The sequence below is a fragment of the Myzus persicae genome, unplaced genomic scaffold (genome assembly GCF_001856785.1).
Source record: "Myzus persicae strain clone G006 unplaced genomic scaffold, MPER_G0061.0, whole genome shotgun sequence".
Classification (NCBI taxonomy): Eukaryota; Metazoa; Arthropoda; class Insecta; order Hemiptera; family Aphididae; genus Myzus; species Myzus persicae.
This window is the reverse complement of record NW_019104133.1, coordinates 394,077-421,377: the sequence shown is the minus strand read 5'-3', so window position 1 is coordinate 421,377 and position 27,301 is coordinate 394,077. Positions and strand designations below refer to the sequence as shown.

At 29.4% G+C, this 27,301-nt stretch overlaps 4 protein-coding genes across 6 annotated transcripts; 1 reads left to right on the top strand and 3 right to left on the bottom strand.

Annotated features, from left to right (window-relative positions):
- Positions 1-985: 985 nt before the first annotated feature.
- On the top strand, positions 986-10,082 carry LOC111039105. 2 transcript variants are annotated; one of them, XM_022322429.1, is made up of 11 exons: positions 986-1,438; positions 1,512-1,584; positions 2,036-2,185; positions 2,262-2,356; positions 4,821-6,888; positions 6,965-7,088; positions 7,160-7,245; positions 7,310-7,561; positions 8,893-9,115; positions 9,184-9,395; positions 9,463-10,082. In XM_022322429.1, exons 5-11 carry the CDS (start codon positions 4,848-4,850, stop codon positions 9,867-9,869), a joined length of 3,345 nt encoding a protein of 1,114 aa, XP_022178121.1. In that variant the 5' UTR covers positions 986-1,438; positions 1,512-1,584; positions 2,036-2,185; positions 2,262-2,356; positions 4,821-4,847; the 3' UTR covers positions 9,870-10,082. The 2 variants fall into 2 exon arrangements, with proteins under 2 accessions (XP_022178121.1, XP_022178120.1); XM_022322428.1 differs by having other exon boundaries at positions 986-1,584.
- Positions 10,083-12,432: 2,350 nt separating this feature from the next.
- LOC111039103 (alpha-tubulin N-acetyltransferase 1-like) lies at positions 12,433-15,646 on the bottom strand. 2 transcript variants are annotated; one of them, XM_022322423.1, is made up of 9 exons: positions 15,396-15,644; positions 15,135-15,320; positions 14,575-14,721; positions 14,234-14,402; positions 13,968-14,112; positions 13,273-13,306; positions 13,130-13,202; positions 12,997-13,058; positions 12,433-12,925 (listed from the first exon to the last, which is right to left on the bottom strand). In XM_022322423.1, the coding sequence occupies exons 2-9, from the start codon at positions 15,227-15,229 to the stop codon at positions 12,805-12,807; spliced, it is 846 nt and encodes a 281-aa protein (XP_022178115.1). In that variant the 5' UTR covers positions 15,230-15,320; positions 15,396-15,644; the 3' UTR covers positions 12,433-12,804. The 2 variants fall into 2 exon arrangements, with proteins under 2 accessions (XP_022178115.1, XP_022178116.1); XM_022322424.1 differs by having other exon boundaries at positions 12,805-12,925; positions 15,135-15,288; positions 15,396-15,646.
- Positions 15,647-18,665: 3,019 nt separating this feature from the next.
- LOC111039101 lies at positions 18,666-20,998 on the bottom strand. Its single transcript, XM_022322422.1, has 4 exons — positions 20,466-20,998; positions 19,698-19,764; positions 19,387-19,442; positions 18,666-19,315 (listed from the first exon to the last, which is right to left on the bottom strand). Exons 1-4 carry the CDS (start codon positions 20,546-20,548, stop codon positions 19,195-19,197), a joined length of 327 nt encoding a protein of 108 aa, XP_022178114.1. The 5' UTR covers positions 20,549-20,998; the 3' UTR covers positions 18,666-19,194.
- A 1,723-nt stretch (positions 20,999-22,721) lies between these two features.
- Positions 22,722-27,189, bottom strand: LOC111039097 (alpha-tubulin N-acetyltransferase 1-like). Its single transcript, XM_022322416.1, has 8 exons — positions 26,406-27,189; positions 24,063-24,209; positions 23,792-23,960; positions 23,551-23,695; positions 23,448-23,490; positions 23,300-23,372; positions 23,167-23,228; positions 22,722-23,100 (listed from the first exon to the last, which is right to left on the bottom strand). The coding sequence occupies exons 1-8, from the start codon at positions 26,498-26,500 to the stop codon at positions 22,980-22,982; spliced, it is 855 nt and encodes a 284-aa protein (XP_022178108.1). The 5' UTR covers positions 26,501-27,189; the 3' UTR covers positions 22,722-22,979.
- Between the last annotated feature and the right edge of the window lie 112 nt (positions 27,190-27,301).

The window sequence follows — 27,301 nt, the reverse complement described above, 5'->3', positions numbered from 1 at the left end:
TTTTAATTTTAAGCTAAAAAATGATTTGAAAATTTGAATTTTCAATGCCATTATACAAAAAATCGTGCATATTGATCTTTAATATTTCTCAACTGCAGTTAAAACTACTTATGAGGCGAACCTTGTATTAAATTTTCAAACTTTTTTCCTCGACGGATACAATTTTATTGACATTTATAAAAAAAAATTTTGTTTGAATTGTATTCAAAATTTTAATGTAGGTATAGAAAATGATAAAATAAACATTTCAAGGTTATTAGTAGTATTTACGGCTATTCGTTTTTTAATAATAATAAAATAAGAAAACCGTTCCATGTGAAATAAAATGAATATCAAATGTTGTACAAATTTAATTTGACTTTCCAGGAGAAATTTTTTAATGGTAGATAAACTTATGAGGAATCTTGTAGACATTTTCAAATCTTAGGTATGAAAAGAAATATTTTTATGAATTTCTAATTCAAGATGATGATTATCAAATTTTCGTGATTTTTACGAATTTTGTCAAATTTCTAACTTCAGACCCTCATAAAAAAATTGTTATGGTTTTAAGCTAAACTTCTTTTTTAAAGAATACAAAATACTATTATAAATATTCAGTGAAAATGCATGTATTTGTGGTAATCTTTTTAGAGTTTCAATAAAAACCAAAATCGATTTTGTGTAAATGCTCAATTTTCTGTAAAAATTCCTGTTTTTCTTTAATTTTTTTGTTTTCCCGGCACTTTTGAAAGCAACTGTAAACTAAGAATTTAACCTCCCGAATGGAACACCTAAATTCGCTTTCCCGCCTGAAAAAATACTGAAAATCAAAGCATTACTTCGACCACCTACTTTTCGTTTATACATACACAAACAATACTCATCGCTGCACTAAGAATCTAGAGCGTTCTTAATTATTAACATTTTGTTGCTTGTAAGCAGCAGCTGCCTGCTGGAGGCGCCAAAAAATTCAAAAACTGTCGTCGCGCCTCGTGAACACGATTAAAGATATACCGTAAAATCGTGCTCTTGAATCGCGTTTAAACAGGTGCAACAACCCGAGATACCTTTCGCTCCACAATTTTTGTTTTTGTTTTCGCATCATGCCGCCAGCTACGAATATAATAATATGGAAATCTCACTATTTATTGTCATCGTTTGTCGAATATTGTTCATTTAGTATTGAGGAAAAAAAAACATAACTGAAAACCCGAAACCCTTAAACCGTTTAGTGATTAGTACCTCCGTGTGTATCTTCCCGGCCCGCCGCCGTGTCTGGGAACACTGCGAACACACAATAATCATAGCAAATATTATTAATATTACAAGTTCTAACGGACTCTAGTCAGCTTCGAACCACCTGCAGCACGACGCACTGAGGTCAGACAGTCGATGTCGTACTTTGTTTGTGGCTCACCTCACCACCCTCACACGAGTGAAGCAGTGACAGTCGTAGGTACTGAACTCAGCGAGTTGCAATAGGATATAAATACTTCGCAGTTTAATGTTGCCGTGTTCGATCGTTCCAGCTTGCCCAGTCGAGTCCATAGATATCAGCTGACGCCAGGCGCTAACCGGTCAACCGGATTCGTTTCTATTTCGGTATGCAGTTATAGTTCGGTTGCAATTGTGGCCTCAGTGGGTTGGTTCGACTTCCGTCACATCGCACAGTATTGTCGGGCTTACGATTAGTAATTACTAACGCCCGAGATGTATTAATATTTAAATAGACTTAAATAAAAGTACGAATAGGTACCTCATAGACAGGGGCTCCCGCAGAAAATCAGCTCAGTATGTGCAAAGTTAAATTTTTGTGATACATACATGGGTAACCACATATTTGCATTACTACACACTGATTTTTTGGTTCGTTTAAAAAATCCCATTGAGTGCAACGGCACCCACTGGCCCCTCTCTGCGGGCGCCCCTGCTCATAGATAATGTCTCGGATTTCTACAACCTTCGCCATGGAGCATTTATACTATTCTGATTAACCCTGATTGTTCGTGATCGTAGTGATTTATATTTATGTAACTTTTACAATTGTTTTAAGCGAATTACGATACGAGGAATACCAACGAGAACAACAATAACTCATGAGCTTTACCTTGTAATAGAATTTGATGTAGTGACAAGAGGTGACCGCAGGACATAGCATCAATAGTTATTCTGTGGCAGTACCCGTCTACTCTGACAACTGAAAGTATAGTGCCATAAATTTAATTTCAACTATTATTCACTCCTTCAGATGAATGTTTAACCATTTTTCCTTACTGTAGATTTTTATATAACGAGTCAGCACTCAGCAAATTGTGCCACGGGACACTGATAGTCCAGCCTGCGACCGACCCATGCCGCTTGTGACTGAAAACTAGTAAGTACTTATATCTTACTAGACAACAGATTGTATTAATAAGAGAAAACTATCTTAGCAGTTTGTCAAAGTGCCAATTTTATTAGTTACATAGGATGACCAGATGTATCAAATAAAAAAGATCATATTTCTATACACCTTTGATCAATGATAGACAAACCGTATGTACTACTGTTTACAAATGTATGTTCTAGAGGTATTTAAAAATTAACACCCAGTCCTTTAGCCCCTTTCCCTCGGCATTGTCCATGTTAAAATATATAAATATATTAAATATTCAACACTAAAAATATATAGTATTGAGAATCTCCCAAGTAATTTGAGTTCCATTCTTAAGCTGGACATTTAGAAATGCCGATGAAAAAATTAGTAAATAAAATCCAAATTTGGCAATTGATGCATTTCTTCATTGTGAAAATGTTTTTCCGAGTATTGAAAAACTCTTACCATTGTTTGCAACATTCCCAGTTATTTTTGCCATATTTGAACATTTTTTTCAATAATGAAGCGATTTGACAAAAAATGGTTATAAAAAAAAAACCCTGTTAAAAACAACTTCATAGATAGGCTTTAGCTTAATATTAATAAAAAAAGAAAACTTAGTAAGGTTGAAGTAATAAAACTATTTTCTTAAAAGGCACAGAAGATTGGACGAAATAATAAAATAATATTCTAAAGTAATATGAATATTAAGTTATCATATATATTTTTCATTACTAACATTAAACAGTGTACAATTCTATGTAGTGTGCTGTATTAAATATCAAGTATACGACAAATAATAATCATATTATAATATTGTACTATAATGACAGTGCCAATCTAACTTTCATTGGTACCTCTACTAAACATATATATTTAATCATTTTTGACTCTTTTAAAAGTTACAACTTTTGCTGCCCAAGAGACTTGTCCCATTCCCCCCCCCCCCCTTGGCACTATGTATAATGAAAAAAATGTTTTATGGTGCCTAATTTTTATTTATCTTCCCTCACCCATTAAAAAATTCTAGGTATAGGACTAACTTAGACAGTTGGAATATTAAATTAAGAAGTATAATATATGATATGTTTAAGTATATCTTAATTGTGCAATTAGATAATTATACCATAAATATAGGTTACTAAATATTAGTGCAGCTCAAACTGGCTACTTAATGGAATAAAGTATATGCAATACACAATAATACCTAATTGTATTGTTTAAATTAATTACTAATTTCATTTTAGTTGTTACTTATACTCTTATTTATTGATAATAATAAATTAGAATTGTTTACGACTAATTAAAATTCCTTATATTATTATATGATATCTTTTGATGGTTGATTATCATTGTTTAATTGAATATTGTTTATTATCAAATTTTTTCTTATTATTCTAGGAATTCGTTGGTCCAAACTGGGTGTAAAATTATCCCTCACTGGTGAGGTTAGGTGCTAAACATTATTGTAATTTTTTTTATACACTAAATTGTGTGAAAGAATTTCTAGCTAATTTTGCTTCTAATGGTTATTTAGTTACTAATTTATGCTCATAAGTGAAATCAGTTTAATAATATTAATTTGTGATAATCATTGATAATTCAAAAATTCCAATAAATTGTTGGTTGACATATAAAGAAAAACATTGTAATTAAATAATTAATATATTTATCTTATAATTTTAAACGAATTAAACTATCATAGTTCTTTTAGTTTTATAAAATTTGTATGAAAATACAGTTAAAGTTGGTTTTCAAGAATAGTTATGATAAATATTCAAACATATTTAAAGTAAGATGGACTATAAATTTTGAATTACTAGAATTTTATTCCTCAAAATATGGTATGCATAAATTTATTTTCAAATTATTTTTTGTACTTAGCCAATAACTATTAATTGATAATTATACTGTTGGAAGTATTTGACAATTGTTATTATATAAATATAATATTATTTAATGAATTCTTGGAATTAAAATATATATGAATACCTAACATCATATTTGAACGGTTTTTCATTATAATAATTGTATCAATAATATTATAATATTCAACTTATTATGAGTATAAAAATTAATCCTTGATCAGATTTTTAAAAAAAACCAGTCATAATAAATATTAATACAATGTCTATACATAAATCATAATTTTTTCTTCTCAATATGATACATTATATTTACATACATTGTAAATCATACTTTTTTTAATTTTTAAAATGTACCCATAATAACAAACATCTTAACAACCTAATCAGTGTTAGAACATTTAGTTATGGATTTCTATTTTTTTTTTTTTTAAATTTGTATATGTATGTTTAGTATTTCTATAACAATTTATTTTCTTTCCCTTTTATGCATGTAGGTTAAATATTGTATTTCAGTCAAAATTCAATTTTTTTTATATATTAATTCAACAAAGTTGAAGTATGAAAATTCATTAATTTGTCAAAACACTGTTAATTTGTGGATTTCTTTATTCCAGATATTATAATAATTAACAATAGTTGAAATGATGAATATTGATGTATCGATTAAATTGCCTCCACTATTGCTGCGAGCATTTTGTATCAATATTAACAAAGCCAAATGTATCAAATGTAATATATCATGTGCATCTAAAGAGGAAGATATTCTTTTCCATCTGTCTATTTGTAATGGGACTCTTATTGAAGAAAATATTCAAACAGCATTTAAATTCAATTGCCTGAAGTGTTATTTTTTAACTAATAGTATTGATCAATGGAAATGTCATTTGTTCAAATTTGATCATATTTCCAATAGTTTTGATTCAGATGAAATGAAATTTTCGTACAGTTGCAATTTGTGTAGTACTCATTTTTACGGTCTTAGTGAAAGTATACTAAAACATCATTGCAAACCTCAATTTATTCCATCATTATCACATTTAATGGCCTTTGTTTATGAAAAATGCAACATTATGGATAAACACGCCATGCTTCATTATTGTACTGACTGCTCTTATTTCACTTATGACTTAACAGAATTGCATATTAAAAAACATAGAGAAGTTGCCAACACTTCTGTTTGCAATTCATGCCTGATAACATTTTATAGTTCTAGTAATGAGGAATTTTTAAACCACAAAGTTTCATTTGAACATATGGTTCTGTGGTGTTCAAACGGTGCTCGAAGTGTACCAAAAATGTCAACTACAACGTTTCAGAAATTGCCTTACTACATAACAAAATATGTTGTTATTAGTTCATTGTTAAAAAAATTTTGTTGTATTGTCTGCAATACAATAGACATACTAACATATGAATGTATTTATGAACATTTTAATAAATGTATTTCTTCCAAAAAAATTTCGGAGACTAACAGCTGCATGCCGTTGCTAAAAGTAAATTGTAATTTGTGTGATTATTCATGTTCTGCAGTAGATAAAAACTTGTACAAATGTTGGGTGGATCATGTAATAAGTTTTGATCATTTGAGTAAAACAGTGGTTGGAAAAAAAGACAAACAGAAATTGATTTCATATTACTGCTATGTAAGTGAAACTGTATTTTATGGAACAGATTCTTTTATTAAAAACTTAATTCTGAAAACAAATAATGATATCGGACGTCTCTTATTTGTATCAGATTTAATGGCTAAGGTGTATAATTGTGTCACAAATACACATTTCAGCTGTAATATTTTATTTTGTTGTGGAATTTGTCAAAATCATACAGACGACCACTCGTTTAATTGTGTACATAAAAATAATGATTCAAGTCTATCACTTTATTGTTCCACTTGTTTAGTAATGTTCAATGTTGAATCTGACTTCAATGAACATCTTCTAAGTAGTGAGCATATTATTTTGAGATATTTTAAGTCTAATCAATTAGGCGAGCTTAAAATTCTTGATCGTTCGATGGAAACAATGAAGATGTATTTAACTAATTTAAATAAAAGTGACGATGACGATGATAATGATGACGATAGCGATGATTATAACGATGACAACCCTCGTGATACCATACGTCAGGACAATAATGAAATAATTACTTCTACAAAAAACATAACATCCTGTGATCCAAAAGAAAACATTACTAATTTAATAGAAAAACTATCTGCACAGCCAATAAAATCTGCTTTTAACAATTACCTAAGAATGAATTTTGATTTGTTAATCCAAAAGCCGCAAGCAAGTAATGATATTATTAAATCAAGGGTGTTTGTTTGTGACATTTGTAATTTAGTTCTCCGTAATCGTGATGATTGGATTAAACATGACACAGAGCATCATACCAAAAATATAAACCCTAAGGTTTTATTCTGTAATATCTGTTGCATTTACCTCGTGAGTACTTACGATTCTATTGACCATCATTTAAAGACAATGGAACATAAAGTAATGGAAGTATTTCAAGAATACCCGAATAAAAATGTCATCAAACCCTCTTTAAATAATACCCATGATTGTAATAAAAACTTGAATCCTACTAAAGATGACATGGGTTCTGATTTCAATGTTGAAATTAAAAAAATCGAAAATTCAGATGAATATACAAAGAATAAATCTATTTATATAGAAATTCAAAGTGAATATTTTATTATACTCTACACTTATTCCATTTTAAACTTATAACTTAAAATTTTATATTTTTGATTTTCTAGACGTGGCTAATAATTTAAAAAAAAATAATTATTATATATTGAACAAAATAATTCTAGAAATATATGGGGACTTCAAACAAGTCGAAAATGTAAACAATTCATTTCTGATTCTTTTCGAAAATAAGTAAGTTTACTATTTCATTTGTCTATTTTAGTAATCATTGTTGTTTGTTTTTGTATATAACAACCATTCAGGGACCAAATCAAATGTATACGTGAAGATGCAACAAAATTGAAAGACCAGTATGGGTTTACATTACATGTTATAGAAAAATATACAGGTATAAATTTAAAACAAACTATAAAAAAAAAAAATATTAATTTTTTAAATGTTTATTTTTTTAGAAAAAGTATTGTCATTGGAGACAATAGACTTATTTAAAGATTGGGGCTTGTTGTGTGCCAGAATTCTCCGCGATTTAGAAACAATGGATTTGACATTAACCAGCGCCAAAATTCAATCCCGTATTCAACAGTTGTGTGACTCTATATGTAGCCTTCAAATTGTAACAGATTTAAAACAAATTTACATTTTTGGCTCTCGAGTTTATGGACTAGCAACAAACGCAACTGATATAGATATATATTTGGAAATCGGTAAAGCAAAATAACTTACAATTACTATTTTCAGACTTAAAAGTATATATTTTCAATACAATTTTTTTGATTTTTAGCATTTATAAAATGCCAGCATAAAATTAAAATTAACGTTAATATGATAAAATCTCAGTAGTTTATAGACTTATATGTTGTAGTCAGTGGCGCAACTTAATAACAAGGGGCCCATGTAAAAATGTCCTGACTGAGGCCCTAACTTTCAAATAAAAATTAACAGCCATACTTTATTATAAATCTATAATAAATTGTTCTCATAAGTTATAGTTAATAATTATAAATTATATATATTTTTGTAAGAAGAAACATAAAAATTAGTTTTTCAATATTCAATAGACTTATTACGTTGGAAAAGTGATCTTGTCCTATCGAGTTTTGCAGGTAATTAATTTTGAGTAGGATCTCTGCCAAAGCAAGTGTTACGAGTGGGGTTAAATAAATAAGGCATGCACTTAATACATCAACTTTATTTAGTGCTAAGGTCATTTTTTCAAATAAATATGACACAATTTGTTATGCTTTATATTTTTGAATGAAATGTTTGCAAGCAACTCTTTTATGATTAGTAATTGACATGTTAAGTCTGAATATACCTCATCATAATACAACTGTATATAAAATCATAAGAAACTGTCTCTACCCGAAAACTTATTTGGATGGATGTAAAAAATATTTATTATCATTAACTTTTTTTAAGCCTTCAAATCTTGAATTATGTTGAATTAATACTATATCTATAATTGGTAAAGTACCTTCATTTTTAAATTTTCTTCTGTAATATTCAGTCAGTGAACTTATCAACTCGACCAACTTCATTGAAAATCTTATTCGTCCTTTTAGATAATTAGTTGGTACAATAGTATTAAATAAATACAAAGTTCAAACAATTTGTAATAAAATATAATACAACCAACATAACGTAGAACGGTGTGAATTCATGGTAAAAGTATAAATATAAATTAGTCTCTATATTTTGTAAATTTCATATTTTCTAATTTTTTAATCTGTAGTTACTCCAATCTTATAGCGCTTATGCTTTAATAATACATTTCATTTCGTGTAAATAATAAAAATGTATGTAGAGGCAAAAAGTGGCAAGTCCCTGTGATAAATATATATTGAATCTCAACAATTTGTACATTTTATACAATTTTTACTGCATAACAAATTAATTAAATATTAGAACTGTTGATATTTGATTAATTCAGTATTTAAAGTTGCATTCTTAGTTCTTTAAAATTTGTGATGGCCTGAAAATTGTGTATAGTGTGTTGTCGAGTAATATTAATGACGACAATGATTTTAATTTACAGATGGCACGTTTGACGGAGAAATAGCGAATGATGAAGACATTCAAGTGGAATTGGTAAAAACATTCGCTGAACGTTGTCTATCAAAACCCAAAGTCTTTCAAAATGTTGAATCAATCTGCCATTGCCGTGTACCTATTGTTACATTTTATCACGTACCATCAAAGCTCATCTGCGATGTATCGTTTAAAAGTGGTCTTAGCACGTATAACACTAAACTAATCAAGTATGTAACACCATTAAATATTTGGCCAGAAGTTTGGTTATAATTTTATTTTTCCAACTTTGTTGCAGATTTTATTTGTCAATGGACACTACTGTAAAATGGCTGGTCTGCGTCATCGTGAAAAATTGGGCTCTTCAAAATGGTTTAAAGGACAGACATTTATTCACCAGTTATGCCTTAATATGGCTAGTACTATTTTACTTGATGACAGAAAAAGTGGTTCCATCGTTGATCGAACTCAGGAAAAATGCAACTAAAGATGATCATAAAGTCATTGAAGGTACTTATCTCAACATATCCTCTTCTATTGAAATCATACTTCAATTTGTATATTTTTTGCTAACCAGGATGGGACTGTACTTTTGGAAAATGTTTGCGCAATATCAGTGAGGCTAAACGCCCTAAACTGCTAATGGGTTTTTTTCAATACTATGCAAATAAGAGAGCATTAAAGGACAATGTACTGTCTACTTGCACCGGTCAGTTAATAAAAAAGCAGGCATTTTATGAAAAGTTCAGCCAACTATCTGGACTAAGTAAAATACAGAGAACAAACTTTAAGAACTTTAAATCCAAGGTTGATTCAAATTTTGAAAAAAATTACGGACTGGTTCTGCAGGATCCATTTGAACTGTCCTTCAACTTAACAAGAAATTTACATAAAAAAGCTTTGACAGACTTTTGTGATCTGTGTCATCAAAGTTCAACCCTCTTAATAAATATGAAGGGTTACAATATGTTTTCTAATACCTAATATTTTATTTTATTTTACTATTTTTATGACTCAAATTAATAATAGTACATTTATACAAAATGTCTCAAATTTTTATAAATCTTCGAAATTGCATTGATAAATAAATATATAAAATTTATATGATAAGAGTTTTTTTAGTATGGAATTTTGAAAACAGTCATGTCAATAGATCATTTTATAGCAAAATAAAAGTATTTGTCCTTTGATATATTATGTTATCTGATTACAATAATTTCAATTTTTTCCACGAGCTCAGCTTTAGATGCTTATGATTAGAGCTAGGATTTTAATGACCTAAAAAATACACTAAAATGCACCAACAAAAATGCAAAAATGTCCTTAAGACTCTAAAAAATGAACTGAATAGTATATAAGTTAATAACTTAACTAATATTATTAATTATTATTTATTCATTTTTTAAATTACACAAAAAAAGGTAAAAATTTGTTTTAAGAAGTAAACTAAACAAAAATATTCAAATTTGAGTTTACTTATGAGTTTAATTAATTATACTACCTTTTCAATTCATACCCACTTTGCCGAATCTCGACTCACCGACAAATATACCAGTTTTAAAATATTCTTTATATTATTTTATTAATACAGTTTCAATTTTCCTGATTCGCCGACCGGTGACAGTAATTTTATCAAAAACGTGTATAACCGATAATATTATGGTATGTTGTTAATATAAGCTCAAAGGTACTATTTTTATAAGGATACTAATATACTATAGATAATAATTGAGATTACTTATACAACACATATTAAATAAACAAAAATTAGTTTAAATACACAAAATGAACAAAAATTTGTGAAAATGAGCTTATAAATACAAAATAAAAAATACACATTCTAAATTGTTATACCACAAAACAAATTTAGTTGTTGGTTAGAACTGTATAGCACTTAAAGAAAAAAAAATTGCGAAAGTCACCAAAATCCTAGCTCTACTTTTGATAAATTACACGTTTATTTGGATTTAAACATTCAAAGTAAAAAACCTTGTTCAATATTCATCTTTTTGTATATTATATTTCATTATCCTATTATTACTTAAGTGTATTTACACTGTGTAGCCAGTTCATAATGGGGTAAAACAAGTATTAACCTTTAAATTATTTATTTAAATAAATGACATGTTTTAGAATACAAATATATTATTAAGTACAATATAGTATTCAACTTAAAACAAACTGATTCATATAAATTAATTTAGTTATTACTTATTGAAAAAAGTAGAGAAAAGAATAATAATAATAATAGAAGTTGAAGCTTACCAAATCAAAATAAATATTACTAATAGTATAATTTATAATGATTAATCAATTAATGTTAATATGGGTAAAGGCAGTCGAAGTGCAAGGTATAACATTTATTTGACTCAAAACTTACTAGTGTGACGTTTTCATACTTTTCACTCCCCAACGTATTTCATAACATAATTTGATTATCAATCAAGTTTCATTATTCACCAGAACTTGCACACCAGATATGTTCGTTGTAGCTTTGCTCTCAACTGGCAACTGTAGTCTGTACCCCTTATAAGATTTTTAATATCACTTGCAAATATTTACGATTGCAAATATACTATGATTAAAGACTGGATTTATATGCATTTTAAACTGTTAAAATGCACGAAAGCATACACAAAAAAAAAACAAAATATGCATAATATGCACATTAAAATTTTATATTTAATTTTAATTTTACAGTGTTAAATATCTATTGATTTTATTAACGTTTTTATAAACAAAAAGGAAAATGTATTATATAACACAGATATGCAGTACAAAAATGTAATTTTTTAAATCGTAATTTAATTTTTAATCATTAAAATTTAAACATTACCAACCAAGTAAATAACATTTTAGTAAGTACGATAAATTAAGTTCTTTGAAATGTAAAATATTTTATGTATAAATGTGATTTTATCTTTTTTTTTGCTCAAGGCTTTTTTGGATTATTAATTGGTGTTTATTTGAACACTTTTTTGTTAAAATGTGCAGACTAATGACGAAGGTCGAAGATGTAGTAAACAATTTTGATATTTAATGAATCAAGTTATGATTTACGACACTCATAGACTGCATGTATTTATTAGAAATAGTAACATGCATTATATGCAAAATCCGGTCTTCAACTATAATGGTATAACTATAACTATGATTATTATCATTATTCATTACTAAATGTATTATTATTACTCTATGGACTACCCTAGAGCGTGTTTTGAACATAACAAGTTGGTATAAGCTCATGGATATGCTTATAAGACAGCTAAATCAAAAGTTAATTATATTTCTTGAGAGATCTGAATCCTATGGGCTATGAACTGAAACTAGAACCTTTGATCTGATGACTCTGTGTCCTTTAATTTTTGGAATGAAATGTTATTATTATCTCTGAATGTCAATTTTACCACCGACAAATATTTAGTTTTATTTTCCATACAACATATATTATTCTATAATCTATATAACAACAATATCTCATTTACGGTACTGACCCAAGATACAAACAAAATTTGGAGCACAACAATAATCAAAAACACAGACCATGTCATTTGAATTAAAAACTAAATATATTTATTAGAATGCTATTTGGAGCCATTGTCTGTAAACATGTACAAAAGCTCAATATAAAAAAAGTAAAATTAAACAATATTATCAGCCTTGTTAAAATGTAGAACTCACAAAAAAGTTAGAAGCATCTTGTTAGCGTTGAATAGACTACATAAAAAAATAAATAATTTGTCACAAAAAATTTAGATGGTTATTATTTAAGTAAAGTACATAATATAAGAGTGCTATTTGAAAGTTGCATTTTGGTTAAGCTGTTCCACATAGAATAAAACAAAAATATCTATAAGATTGAACTCGTGGATGAAGATTGGAATACAGCACAATTATTTGGTTACACTGATACTTTTGGTTACCACAGAGAGTTGTGATGAAATTTAAGATCTCGCTTCACAGAGTTTCCATCCTGGTCAGTTTTGAATACATTACTATTTTCAGGATGTGGATTCGTTTCTTTGAACTGGCTATCCACACTAAATTAATTAAAAACATTTAAAATTAAAATTAATGAAATCTAAAGATCATTATAAATTTGAATACTAACAACTCTGTATCGTGGTTGTACTTAAACTTCACAGACGCAGCATCACCATCACCTTGAACTATCTATAAATAATAATGGTGTTATATGACTTCTATAAATAATATAATATAGAAGTCATTGAATCAATACTTACCTCGCCCATTGTATCATGATGTTTATGAGCTCCATGCCGTCCAAACATTGGCTGCCGCTTATATGCTACTGCTCTATAACAGTAAAATAGTAATTTAAGATAATATTTTTTTTTTTTAATTCACCTTTTAAGTGAAAACTTACCTATGTCCACTATTGTCATGATTCTTATCATCAACTATAAATTGTTCACAAAATTTATTAATAATAGCATTTAGTAAAGTAAAAGTATATTCTGAATTTTTATGTTTATGCATATATTTTTGTCAAGCTGGCTAAGTTAGTTGTTTTTTTTCAACTGGCTAAAGTTAAGTTACTCAGTTAGAATATAAGTTAATTTGGTGAATTAGTGAATTATGTTACAGTAGAAGTTGGTTCTTTTTTATAGTTAAAAATATAAATTTAAAAACATGTTTGTTCAAAATATTTAAAATATTTCACAAATTAATTACTCGGTATCTAAAATAAATTATTGGTGGCGTTAAAAAAAATTATATTGTAGTGATAATTTAATCAAATGTTTCAAGTAATTAAGGTAATAACAAATAACCATAATTTCTTAGGAGTGAAAAAAATCAACAAACTAGTTACATATTGTTTTTATGAATTAGATTAGACATTTTACGCATTTAATTCAACTCATTAAGTTATAAAATTAATTAAAAATAATTTGAAAATAATAATTTTTTAAAAATTTAAAATGTAGGTACCTACATCAAAAAGTATATTTTATGGTTGAGAGAATATTTTGATACATATTTTAGTACGTAATTGTATTACATTTTTTTTTTAATATAGAAGTCCAGGCTATGTGTATAAGTAGGTATTATACAACTTACGTGCATCATCAAAAAATTCCTCATATATTACAAAATTGTTTCCTTGGTTAACCAATTTGGATAGTTGATAATGCTTCCACATAAACTGCAATAATTTTTTAGTTGGCTTGTCAATAGCCAAATGTTTGGCTTCTAAATTTATATCCTAAAAATAGGCACACATTTAAGTTAAGAAAAACTAAGTATTTGATTTTGTTCTTGAAATTATATTCTTTTGTGTTTGAAACACTCTGAGTTAATTTAAATTGCGATTATTAGACTGTTACCTGTAACATGCATTCGATCAAACGTTTTCCGTAACCTTTACGCTGTTTGGACTCATGTATGTAGAAATCTAACAAACAGTAGACCATTGCTTCTGACCGAGAGCCTTCTTTGTTATAGAGGTATAATTTTTTCCATCCCATCTTCAAAATCCCAACAACGCTAAAATGCCTATACAAAAAATACAAACAATGAACAAACCTCACTGAAATATAAATGTAAGTATTTTAATGTGAGTGATTTTTTAAGACAGATTAATAAAGTAAAATAAAAGGCCCATTCTATCAAAAAGTAGAATAAACTGAGCACAATTAAAAATCAACAAAATATATTATGTATTTACTCAGGTTTATCGTGTTCTGTCATCATGTAGAGAATGTGATCAGAATTGGCTAGCTTGTCACCGCTGGTGATGGGCATCTTCAATTCTTGAGCAATAGCCGAAGCTTTTCCCATTTCATCAATGATCAATTTCATTTTGCTTTTCAACCTATACATAAAAATCAACAATAAGTACAAACACAGCAATATCAATTCCCCTTCAGATGCAATCCAAATTTCCCCGGAATAATTTGTTATTCACTACACTCCTGCCCAGTGCCATAGACAGGCATTTACTATGGGAGGGGTTTGAAGTATATACTAAATACATTTAGGTATATATTTTCCGTGTCGTAAGGGTGAGGGGGGGGGGGGGTTTGCACCCCAAAATAGCCTTATGTCTACTGCCCTGCCCATCCCAACACACAAAATAAACTTTCACACAAGCCATACACTAACTTCACTCACCCCAAGTTAGCATAAAATTAAATTTCGAATACACTATCATCGCCCTTGCCCTCACACCCCTCGGACACAAAACCCATCATAGTGACTTAATAATAATAATAATTAGGCACTTACTCTTCATTTTGCTCGTGCCCAATGGGAGTCAGCGTATTGTCTATCTTCATCACCTCTTCGGTGGCCACATTCTTAATGCTAAACTGGAACTCCATGACTCAAAACGACGACTATTTTATTACTCAGCGGAAGGAGAGACGGCGTTACCGGAATACTAGAACGATTATTGTCGGTAACCAAGTACACCTAATATTAATAGTTATTAGTTTCGTTTACGTCTACAATGTCTAGAATGTAAACATGTGATACACTAATACATACCTATTGACAATGATATCGTTTGCGGAGGCGTGAATCGAATCAGGTAACAGTTAACACAAAAAGGGGAAATGACAAATAAGGAGAGCAACCGTCAACGGCGAACCTTGGAAATAAAGTGCCGCACTGCCACAGACCACAGTAGGCGGTCGGGCAGGCTGACGAAGTGGCTGATAAATAAAATCGACCGTGAACGATTCGGTTTAGTTTTAGGTAGGTACCAGTGTCTGTGTCAAGGCAGCAGCTGCTGCAACTGCAGCTGCATTGCAGGTCGGGTAGGAAAAGGACGTAAAAAATGAGTGATAAGGACTTTTGCCGCCAATTATTGTTGTTTTGTCTACGGGCACAGTGATAACGCTATAACGCGCAACCTGGTCGAAGGCCAGAGCGCCCACAGCCCCACACCCGTCATAATTATTCTATGATAACCATACTAATACAATGAAACCTCTAAATACCGGACACACTCGATCACTGAAAACCGTTAGGGTAGGTTCCACTGTACTTGGCACAGACCTTATGCGGTACTCGCGGTAGTGTGCCGCATTGTGTAATCAATATTATATTATTATGCATTCATAAGTCGTAGTCTACTGCTCTTCTAGTTGACTAGGTGCATCATTTTACACTACTTTTTAGAAAAGTAATTCTTGATCGGCTCTTTAATAAGCCTTTTTCGTATTCAAGTACATTGCATTGATTAATTTTATTAGGTCTAAAATAGTAAACAATAATAATAAAAAACCAAGATTCGTTTCTTTGGTGGCCAGTTATGCACTTAACCAGTATGTGCATCAATAACTTTATCAATATTTATATCTATTGTTATTTTTTAATGGAATGCAATCAACTGCAGTTAACTAGATGGGTACCTCGTGCCTATTACAAATCAACGATTTTGTCACGTGGGGTAGTATGGGACATGGGCATTGGGCAAGCACTATATTATTTAGTGTAGACAATGGTTTTTTTTAATGACTTCTACTACAACCTTCAAAATAACAGTAATCTGATCTGTATATGTTGGACATCTTAAAAACTAGCTTTGTATTTTGATAATCCTGATTAATAGTTAGGCTTAGGGCACAGACAATGTTGTATCTATGTACCTATATGAATATTATATGGATAAGGATCCAATAATTGCTCCAAGTAACAATGGTAGGTAAAATATATTTTCAACGTCGCGTAATTGACTCGTAAACTCAAGGTTCTCGAACTTGTCGGTTTGAATATTACCGACACTTTCTGAACGACACTAAAGAGTCGTATAAAACCGAAATGTTCATAAACATTTTTTAAAAAGTACTGCATTAGTACTCGGTAGTTTAAGTTGATGTTAACCGTTAATATTGTCATAGTATGATTATACTTACAAATATCAGCAATCGCCTTCTCTTCGTACAATCTAAAAATAAATATTAACAACACTAACTAGGTATATATTTTTTATCATATCCATATTTTAAATCGTCGAATTGACCAACTTCGACTATCGTACAGTGATGTGCAGTTATGTCCATCATCGACTACATCCAGGATCCAGTCCACGTGAAATGTTCAATTCTAGGTTTGTTACAAATATGAAATAGATTTATATTATAAAAAAACTTCGTGTAAATAATTTTCTTAAAATGTAAAATATAATGTCTGTTGAGTATTTTCATAAGCTTATAATTGTGAAAAATTGAATGATTCAGTTGCCTACAATAATAATTCATCTGCCAAATGTCTGTGTACAAAAATAGATGCATAATTATTAATTATTATAAAATACAATTAATAGAATTTAATTCGTTTGAAAAATATTCTATTCCAGTGATTTTCCTAAGTACCTATACTCCGTTCCATATAAGAGCGCACCAATTTTCGTCCGCCGCCCGGTGCGCTCTTATTTGGAACAGTGGTTTATGTACAATTTTACTTGTATATTTTACATTTGTAACACTAATACTGTCTACTCGATTAGATGATCGATTTATATGAGAACGAACTCAAGATAATATCATGCATGCGTTCCCTCACTCTTAAAAACGTACAACTACAAGGTATAAAGTACGGCAGACCGCAGACTTATGACCATCAGTTCTAATTTTGTGTAGTAACCTTAATAAAAGAGTGAATTAACTTATTATCTGCAAACAGCAAACGTAAGGTAATAACATTATTTGTGTTTTTGCTTGGATTTTTTTAAGTTATCAGTATATAAAATATTATAATTTAAAAATGTTATAACGTTTTAAAAATAAATTAAAATATCGTGAAAAAACTCAAGTGAAAATACAAATAATGTTCTTACCTTTTCATTCGATAATAGGTAGGAAAATTTACTCTATAGTATATTATTAAAGGTTACTAAACAAAACTGGATCTACGAAACTCAAATTTGCTAAGTTTGTAACTAGTAAGACAGATACAACATCATGTTACTCGTACTGGTAACCTCTGTGCTAGATGATGTAGATGTAGGTTATTCTTATAAAATAGAGCGTTATAACGCTGCGAACGTTTTACATTTTTTCTTGGCCAATTTTTAATTATTTTAATAGCCGTTAACAAATGTTTATGCTATAAAGTATAAATTGCTCGTATAAATATGCCGGTATAACGTATAAGTATAATAATATACCAATAACTCATATTGAACGCCAATGAGGAGGAATAAACAATAATTATCTATAAATATATCCTGCAGTTCAGAAAATCTCGTACATTTTTTTAATAGAATCCGAACGATAGAAATAGTATGTGCCAAAATACATTTGATATTTTTTTATTACTTATAATATACATTATAGTATTATACATATATACTATATTATGTATAAGTATGTTTTTTGTGACATGGTGTAATGTTTTTATAATTTAAGCACAACATTTTTTACACTTAAAATAATGTAAAAAGGATTTACGGTAGATAAGTACATAATAATATAATTATATAGTATATTAATAAGTTGCCTATGTATAATATCTTATAGTGGCTATTATAATAATTATAAACTAAGAAGATTAAGAAGTGTATAAGTCAACTGCAAATGATTATTATAAGCGTTAAATTATTGTTAACATGTAGGATGTATATTGTATAGGTATAATAATTAATAGGACATCAATTATTGCAATTACCAATTTGAATTAAAAAGATTTTTTATTCATATTTGCAGTTTTCCTAAAATAATATATATATTGGTATTTTATAAATACCTTAGTTTTCTAAACTGTAATACTAATTATTATACTATAAATTTAAATTACACTATCTTCTTCAACTTGGAAAATAAAATATAAAGTAGGTACCGGTAATATATTACCTATGTACTTTGTACAAAAGATTATGTGAACTTGTGAAAATGTTTAAACACCCAAGTATTCAATAAGGTACCTACTTGTTTTACTGGGTGGGTTACCGCCATTTACTAAATATATAATACAATTAATGTAAAATTATGTCAAAATAATTTACGACTACGAAAAAATGACTAGTAACCCACCCACAATTGCTTCAAACAATGTTTTTATACATGGCAGTGCCGTGGACCGTGGTGACGTAATTACACTGTGTCGTTCGCACTTAAGTCTGTGAACTATACCTACGCTTTGTCAAATTATAAAAATTATAGTAATGAAACTACTAGTTATTCATTACAAATAAGCTCTCAAAAATAACCATTTACTTCTAATATTAATTTTTAGACTTGTATTTATATATTATTTTTAAAACAATATGGATTACGTGAAAGTGATTAAAATTATTAAATATAAGCTGTTGATTATTTCTATATTGTGTATTTATTAGTTATTACCATAGAGTGCTGTGATGGAATTTGAGATCCCGTTTTACAGAATTCCCATACCTATCAGTTTGAAGTTCACCAACAACTTCAGGATGTGGGATCAATTCTTTGAACCGGCTATCAACGCTAGACATAAGTTAAAAAAATTCCAATTAAAATAAAACCAATTGACTACAAATTATGATTGGTATACTTACAAATCATTGTCGTGATTGTATTTAAACTTCGAAGTTTCAGTACCACTTTGTACAATCTACAAATAATAATAATAATAGTAACAATAACAATATAATAATTATGCATTATACCTAGCTGCACAAGAATATATTAATTTGAATATTTAACGGTTCATTCCCTAATATTTAATGGACCAATCATAGACCACTAAATTATGTTTGGTTAACCACTAACTCACTGTCAATTCATTTAACGTTTACTGATTTTTTTATGCAACCCTGAACCCGGCATTAGTATAATAACATTTTTATTAAGTCGTTAAATAACTCACTTCACCCATGGTATTTTGACGTTTGTGAGCGTCGTGCCGTCCAAATCTTGGTTTATACGCCGATGTACTATACAATTTTAAAACATATATTTTTTTAAAGAACAAACATTTTTGATTTCACACTTAAAATATTTTTCCAACAAATATAATATACTTCGGGGACGTATAAGTATAAGAACATCTAAGTCGGGCACATAATCAAAGAACAAGGTGGTAATGTAACAAACTGACGAAAATAAAAATTATGCACACCTATTAATTGTAAAAATAAGTTTAATTATAAATTAATATAGTTGTACAAATTATAATTATGATATCGGGAAATCAGGATAAAAGTCGGAAAACTCACTAACGGTTAGGTTAGTGCAACGGCAATTGTAATAATGGCCGCCGCATAACGAAAAATGCCAAAAATGCTACATTAAAAACAGTAAAAGGGGGATTATTGTCAATGTCGTTTGGTGGTGTTGGACGAACAAAACAAACAATTATTTTTTTCCTGCTACTGTAAATGGAAGTTATTATTTTTTCGTGGATCGGGTGAAACAACCCGTACTTTCAGAATTTTGAAAATTATATTTCAAATCGCATTGATTCGTGCAAATAAATCAAGACAATTTGATCGATTTCTCTACCCAAAACCATCACGATAATTATTGATTTATTATCGATTAGATTTGATTTATTATCGATTAAATTGCATTACTTGAAATTCGACTAAAAAATCATTATTAGGAACGCGTTATTATAATATGATGAGTAACTCACTCGCCGACATCCACGCGTCCCTCGGCCGTTGGCGGCGCGTCACGGTCGGTCTTCTGCACCTCGTCGTGGTAGTTGAACTCCATTATAATAATATGATAGGTACAATTATATCAATACAACCTTCAAGTACTCTTTGAATGTTTTTACTATTATTGTCTGTGATCAAATGACGGTGAAAACAAAAATTGAAGAGTATAATAGGCTGGTACCTAATAAAAACAAAACTGTTAAAATAATTATATTCAAGTCCGCGGGGGTATGTACGTATGCAACTAGTGTGCGCGTTCACTGCTGTTTAACCTTCGGCGTTGTTACTTGTTCTTATGAAATTTGTGTAGTCTACTTTCGTTCGAGGTATATTGCGTATATTAAAGAATGGTTTAGTCGGTTGTAAGTTGTTTTGAGGGGTGGTGGTAGACGGCAGTGGTGTGATGTTGGCGTAAACATGACCTTGAATGAGTCCTTACGTTTGTCCCATGCACTCACAGCGTTCCTGCGGGAAACTCACAAAGATCGACACGCAGTATGGTACACACGTCCTACCTATATTAACTGCTAGCAGGCTGGCTGTTATGAATACGGAAAAGAAAAATAAACCTGACGGTGACAGAACAAGAAGCAAATAATTATTGTATAAGATGGAGTGATTTCCAATAAGTACAATTTGGATTAGTTTATTTGGATTAGAGTACAATTTCAATAAGTAAATTCTCAGTTACCTACTATACTCTCCAGCGATAGTACTCACCGATTCTGGTCATCACCAGGTGACACCCTGATACCAAGACCAATTCTATTATGATTTATCGCAGGGAGTTGAGTGAGGTAGGTAATTTGGCAGAAGAACTTGTTATCGGTCTGTGACGTATAATGAGTAGTGTGTTCTCTCGCTGGACAGAGTATAGGTAGTCACCAGTCACACATATTGATTTTACAATGATATTCTTTCTTTGTGTCTGTCTGTTTACACGATTAATTTTAGTAGAACTAATGGTTAGGTCATTTTCAATTGCAGTATCTTTTCTGATGAGAAAGGGAATCTAGGTGGTGTATTTGAGAGGTCAAAAATTAAAACTATTATAGAATTACACTAAAACGTCGATAAAAAAATTTTGATTGAAAATATAATTTTATTTACTCTTTAGTCTTTCAAGTCTTTGCTACTTCATCATCAGTGTGTGTTGTATCATCCAACTATTTAAGTTTCCCGTATTCAGTATTGCTGCTTTATAACATGTGGTTGAGGTTTGGTATTAATAGTAATTATAATAGATATGTAACGTATTAAAATCAAAATTTCGCTAATTTTTGGAAAAATAAAACCTATTATCAATTATCATGTCTAAAATATTACCTTATGATACATTCGAACACTTGTTCTTCTAAAAAATAGTAAAGGTAAGTAACAATAGAAATGTTATCAAATTATGTCCTGATTTACTAAAAATAAAGCAGTTATCAATTTTATTTTATAAATAAATGTAGGAGATTCAATTGCCTTAATTTCAAAACAAATATGTTATATTTTGATTTACATATAACATTCTAGAAAGCGTTGTCGATTCGATCCGAAAGATGGACTCATAACTTGTTTGTTATCATCACAAATATATGTTTCCAATACTTTTTATTAAAAATACTGATTAAAAATAGATATTTTATCACATTAGATGTTGAAAAAATATATATATTAAGTACTGTAAGTGTAAAAATTACACCAGTTTTAGACACACCAAAGACTTTGTATGGTAACCCAAAATTCTTAAAAATAAGTTTTAAATGTTCATAAGTATCAATTTGTAGATAACTGCGATATTTAATACGAGTAAACGATAACAATAATATTCAAATTCAGTAATTTAAAATCTGGACTTCAAAATTAATAATTTCATTGCTATTATTCAGTTTTTTTATTTTTATATAAAGGTATACTTTGTCACATCCAACACTCAGTAGTTATACCTATAGTATCTATGAAATACTATGAATAGGTACATTATACATATATTTCTACAGAAACCCCACCATCACTTTATATTAGCTATGCTAACAAAATTATACAGCCCAGTTTCATTCTCAAAATTACAATACATTAATATGGTTTATATAGATACTAAACACCAATATACCAGCACTGACTAGGTACTTAATCTTAACATTTTAGAATTTGGTGGAGTAATAATACAATACTTTGATTGCAATAATATATAATTATCAAAAATGTTTATTAAAATAAATGTTTGAACTCTTTACTATGCATTTTACAAAATAAATGTCACAATACAAAAATAAAAATAAAATAAGCCCTGTTAAAAATGAATAAATATATAACACTTCATAAGTGGGACAACTTAATTTTGTAGACAATTGCAAAATTATACTATGTATTTTAAACAAAAAAAATATTTTAGTTTTAGTTCATACTAATACAATTTTAAATATGGAGATGGAGTTGATTGTGATTTGAGCGCATTAGGAGAAAGTATAATTGTATGGATATGTTGTCATTTTATGTTACCACAGAGAGTTGTGATGGAATTTCAGGTCTCGTTTAACTGAGTATCCATCGTTGTCAGTCTTAAACGCACCTTTACTATCAGGATTTGGATTAACTTCCTTGAACTGGTTATCAACACTACAAAATCAAAAGAAATTTGATTAAAAAACTTTATGATATAAAATAACTTGTCAAAATACTCACAAATCGGTGTCATGGTTGTACTTGAACTTAACAAATGCAGCATTGCCTTCACCTTGTACAATCTATAGAGTATAAACAATAACAATGTTTAAGTATTGTAAATTACTTAACTATAATTAAAATTAAAACTTACTTCAGCCATTGAATCGTGATGTTTATGAGCTCCATGGCGTCCAAACATTGGTTGACTCTTATATGCTTCAGCTCTAAGAAAATAATACATTGGATTTTTTAAAAATATTTTAAGTTCATTAATTTAACTATTTAAACTATATTTATACCGATTTCCAGTATTGTCGTGATTATTTTTTTCTTCTACTTTTGCTATAAATTAAAATGTAAATAGTAAAAAAGTTACAGTTTTAAAACATTTAAAATTCTTACATGAATTGTGAAAAAATTCTTCAAAGATAACGAAGTTGTTTCCCTGGTTTACCAATTTAGATAGTTGAAAATGCTTCCACATAAATTGCAGTAGTTTTTTAGTTGGCTGATCAATAGCTAAATGTTTGGCTTCTAAACCAGTATCCTAAAAATGTTGAATTGTAACTTTTAAATAGCCAGTATTAAGATCAAAATATTCAGAATCATGTTAGAATAATACTTATAAGAAAAGTTATTATACCTGTAGCATGCATTGAATCAAACGAATTCCATAACCTTTACGCTGTCTGCATTCATGGATGTAAAAATCCAACAAACAGTAAACCCTGGCTTCTGACCGGGCAGCTTGTTTATCATAGAGAAACAATTTTTTCCATCCCATCTTCAAAAACCCAACAACAGCAAAATGACTAGGTATATAGTTAACAAAATAGAAAATATACAGTAATTTTTGTTGGAAACAAATAAATTAACCAAAAAGAAACATTGGTAATATTATATGTATGACTTACCCTGGCTTGTCATGTTCGGTAATCATATAAATTACATGATCAGAATTGACAAGTCTGTTGGCGCTGGTGATTGGCACCTTCAACTCTTGAGATACAGCTGATGCTTTACCCATTTCGTCAATGATCAATCTCATTATGTTTTTCAAACTATAAAAACACAAATGCATACCTACAATATTATGGTAGACGGGGAAAAAACCCAAAAAAAATCTAACGGAAATAAAGCCCAGAAAAAATAAACACACCACGGAAATATAAGTCCACGCGAGTGCCATACTATTGTACCATTTTATATTTTTAAAATATTTGTTAATAATAATATACGAAAGATTCATAATACAATAATAATTATATAGTTTAAGGGTATAGGTAATTTTAGATTCTGAGAGGAGCGATGAATGCATTGATTTCACAATGATGTGTGTTTTATATTTACTTTTTATTTTTTTGTGTCTCATCACGGTTTCTTGCAGTAAAAGTGCTTCGATTTCCTTAAATAGCAGCTTTTCTGGTGCATTCGGGAGGTCATAATTTAAAATTCCCAATAGTTTTCAAAAGCAACAGGAAAAATAAACAATCAATTAAGGAAAAATAGGAATTAACCAATTTTGGTTTTTAGTGTAACTCTAACAAAAATGACCGTAGATACATGAAATTTTCACTGAATATTTGTGTTAGCATTTTCTATACACCATAACATTTTAAAAATATTGATTTGCGTTAAACTATTTATAGGCATATATGAAATGTTTGATTATTATTTGTGTTTTTTAAACTAAAGTCGATAAAAAAATTTTCGCTCTGTTAAAAAACTGGTAAATGTAATACAAGGTTAGGTTAAACAAAAAATTTGAGCTTAAATCCACAGTAATTTTTTATGAACATTTAGTCAGAAATTTGACAAAATTCGTTAAATCACGAAAATTAGCAAATTATATTTAGTTAGAAATCCATAAAAATTTTTCTTTTTATATCTAAGGACTAAGATTTAAAAATTTTATACAAGATTCTTTACCAAATTGTTTACCTATATTTCTAACGGAAAGTCAAATTAAATTTTTATGAGCGTTTGAAATTGAAATTTTTACAACATTGGATATTCATTCGATTTCTCTCGTAGCGATTTTCTTATTTTGCTGTAATTCTAATACTAATTACAGTAGACACTTTAAATTTACACCAAATGTTTATCAATTCATTTACTTGATAACATTTTCAAATTTCGACTCGTTTTAAGCTGTTGACGGACATTTTCAATTTTCATTTTATTTTTTATAAATGTCAATACAATTTTATTGATTGGGTCAAAAAGCATGCAAATTTAATACAAGACTCTTGATCAATTGTTACAATATCAGTTGAAAAATATTGAAAATACATAGGCAAGATTTTTTTTATAAGCATTTAAAGTTCAAATGTTGACAATATTTATCAAATTGAAAATGACTTGTAGTTAAAAATGTATAAAATTTGAAAATTTTATAGCTAAGAATTGAAAATTTAAAACGAAGTTCCACTTAAGTAGTTTTTTTCCTTTAAATAAAAAAAAATCTAAAAAATATACGAATGCAGTTATTTTTTACAGACATTTTAAGTTCAAATTTGGAAAAGATTGCATATTAACACTATAAGTATAACGATTATCATTTTATTGTAATTCGGTTCAAAATAGTCCGATCTTATATAAGTAATAAGTATATTTAATATTTTTCCAGAATCATTGATAATTTAAGAATAATATTAATTCAACTTATCGGCTAGCGGCTACCATATTATTAATAAGTAATAACAATATAAAATATCCTAGACTTACATACCATCTCCGCTCAGAATCGTTTTTCGTATACAATTCATTGAATTTGAATTTAATACCATCCATTACACCGACCTCCTAGATACCTAATGTACAGCAGAGCGACATCTACTTACTCGCTTTTTTTATTATTTTCTTTAATACTTTATATCATTTTGTATTAATCAAATAATAAATTTAAAAAAAATAAACATATCTAAACGATAATAGTAACATTTGAATAATCTGCTGTAGCTTGGTTACATTTTCGTACTTCAAATAGGAACATCTGTTAATGACTGTTGTAATAATATATTACAAGAACTCTACATGAGGCGGAAAAAATTAATCGAAAAAATTTGATTTTTTTTCTTAAAAATATATCCTCAATACAAGTTCCAAACAATTAATTTTTATTTTTTCTAAGCACTTCTAGTTTTATCCGAAGCCCTCTCCAATTTTTTTTATCATATTTAAGTTTAAAACATCAAGCCCTTCCTTAAAAAAATATGTCCATAGTTGTGCCCATCATGACGTAGGTAGGTACTCACCCATCGTTTTCCTCGTGTCCCTGGACCGTTAGTGTGTTGTTTATCTTCAAAACCTCATCGGTGACTACACCCCCGATGTTGAAATTGAACTCCATCGTCGTCTGGCGAGCGGTCTATAAGGTAAATAAAACCTTAATGCTGGAATACAATTTAAATAGACAGAATAATCGTTCGGGACTCGAAAAAGGGCACGAAATATTTCTCTTATTGGGTGTTGTTCGATATTTTGAAATCCTGCTGGCTTCGAGACGGGCAGAGAAGTGAAACTGACAACTGTGAAGTACCCGGGAAAAATGTGAAATACTGAATGATCATACAACGAATAAATATTGCTCAATGGCGGTTGCGCTGTTGCTGTGGCCGAGCGGGCAGGCTGTTGACGGGACCGACAAGAAAATATCAGGTAACCGCCACTCCGGATTGAGTACGCCCAAACCCACCAAGTACCAACGTCCTACGCGCGCAGGCCTCACTCCCGAATTATTGAGCTCCGATTATTTAGGCGTTTTCATGAGGAGAAACTGGAATATTGCGTAGAACAAGGAAACGTTTTTTCCATGAAAATGTCATCCCGTTTTCCGAGTAGGTACCTAATACGTTCTGCGATTCGTCTCGGGCGAGAGAGGCGGGACGGCTCCAGAGTCCAGGTGCAGACGCAGACGCGTAATGAGCGTGGGCAACAATAAAACGGCTTTCTAAGACCTATCGAAAATATTATTTATTAAAATATGAGATTATATCGAAGTATTAGTGCATTGGAAATTCTCATTTTTCCGACAGCTGCGGGCTACAATGGTAAAATCGCGTACCTACTCGTAATTCTGTAACACAGAAATGTTACCTGCTGGTTGATTGTTTTGCAAAATATGTAAAAGAATAAAGTACATTTAATCAGA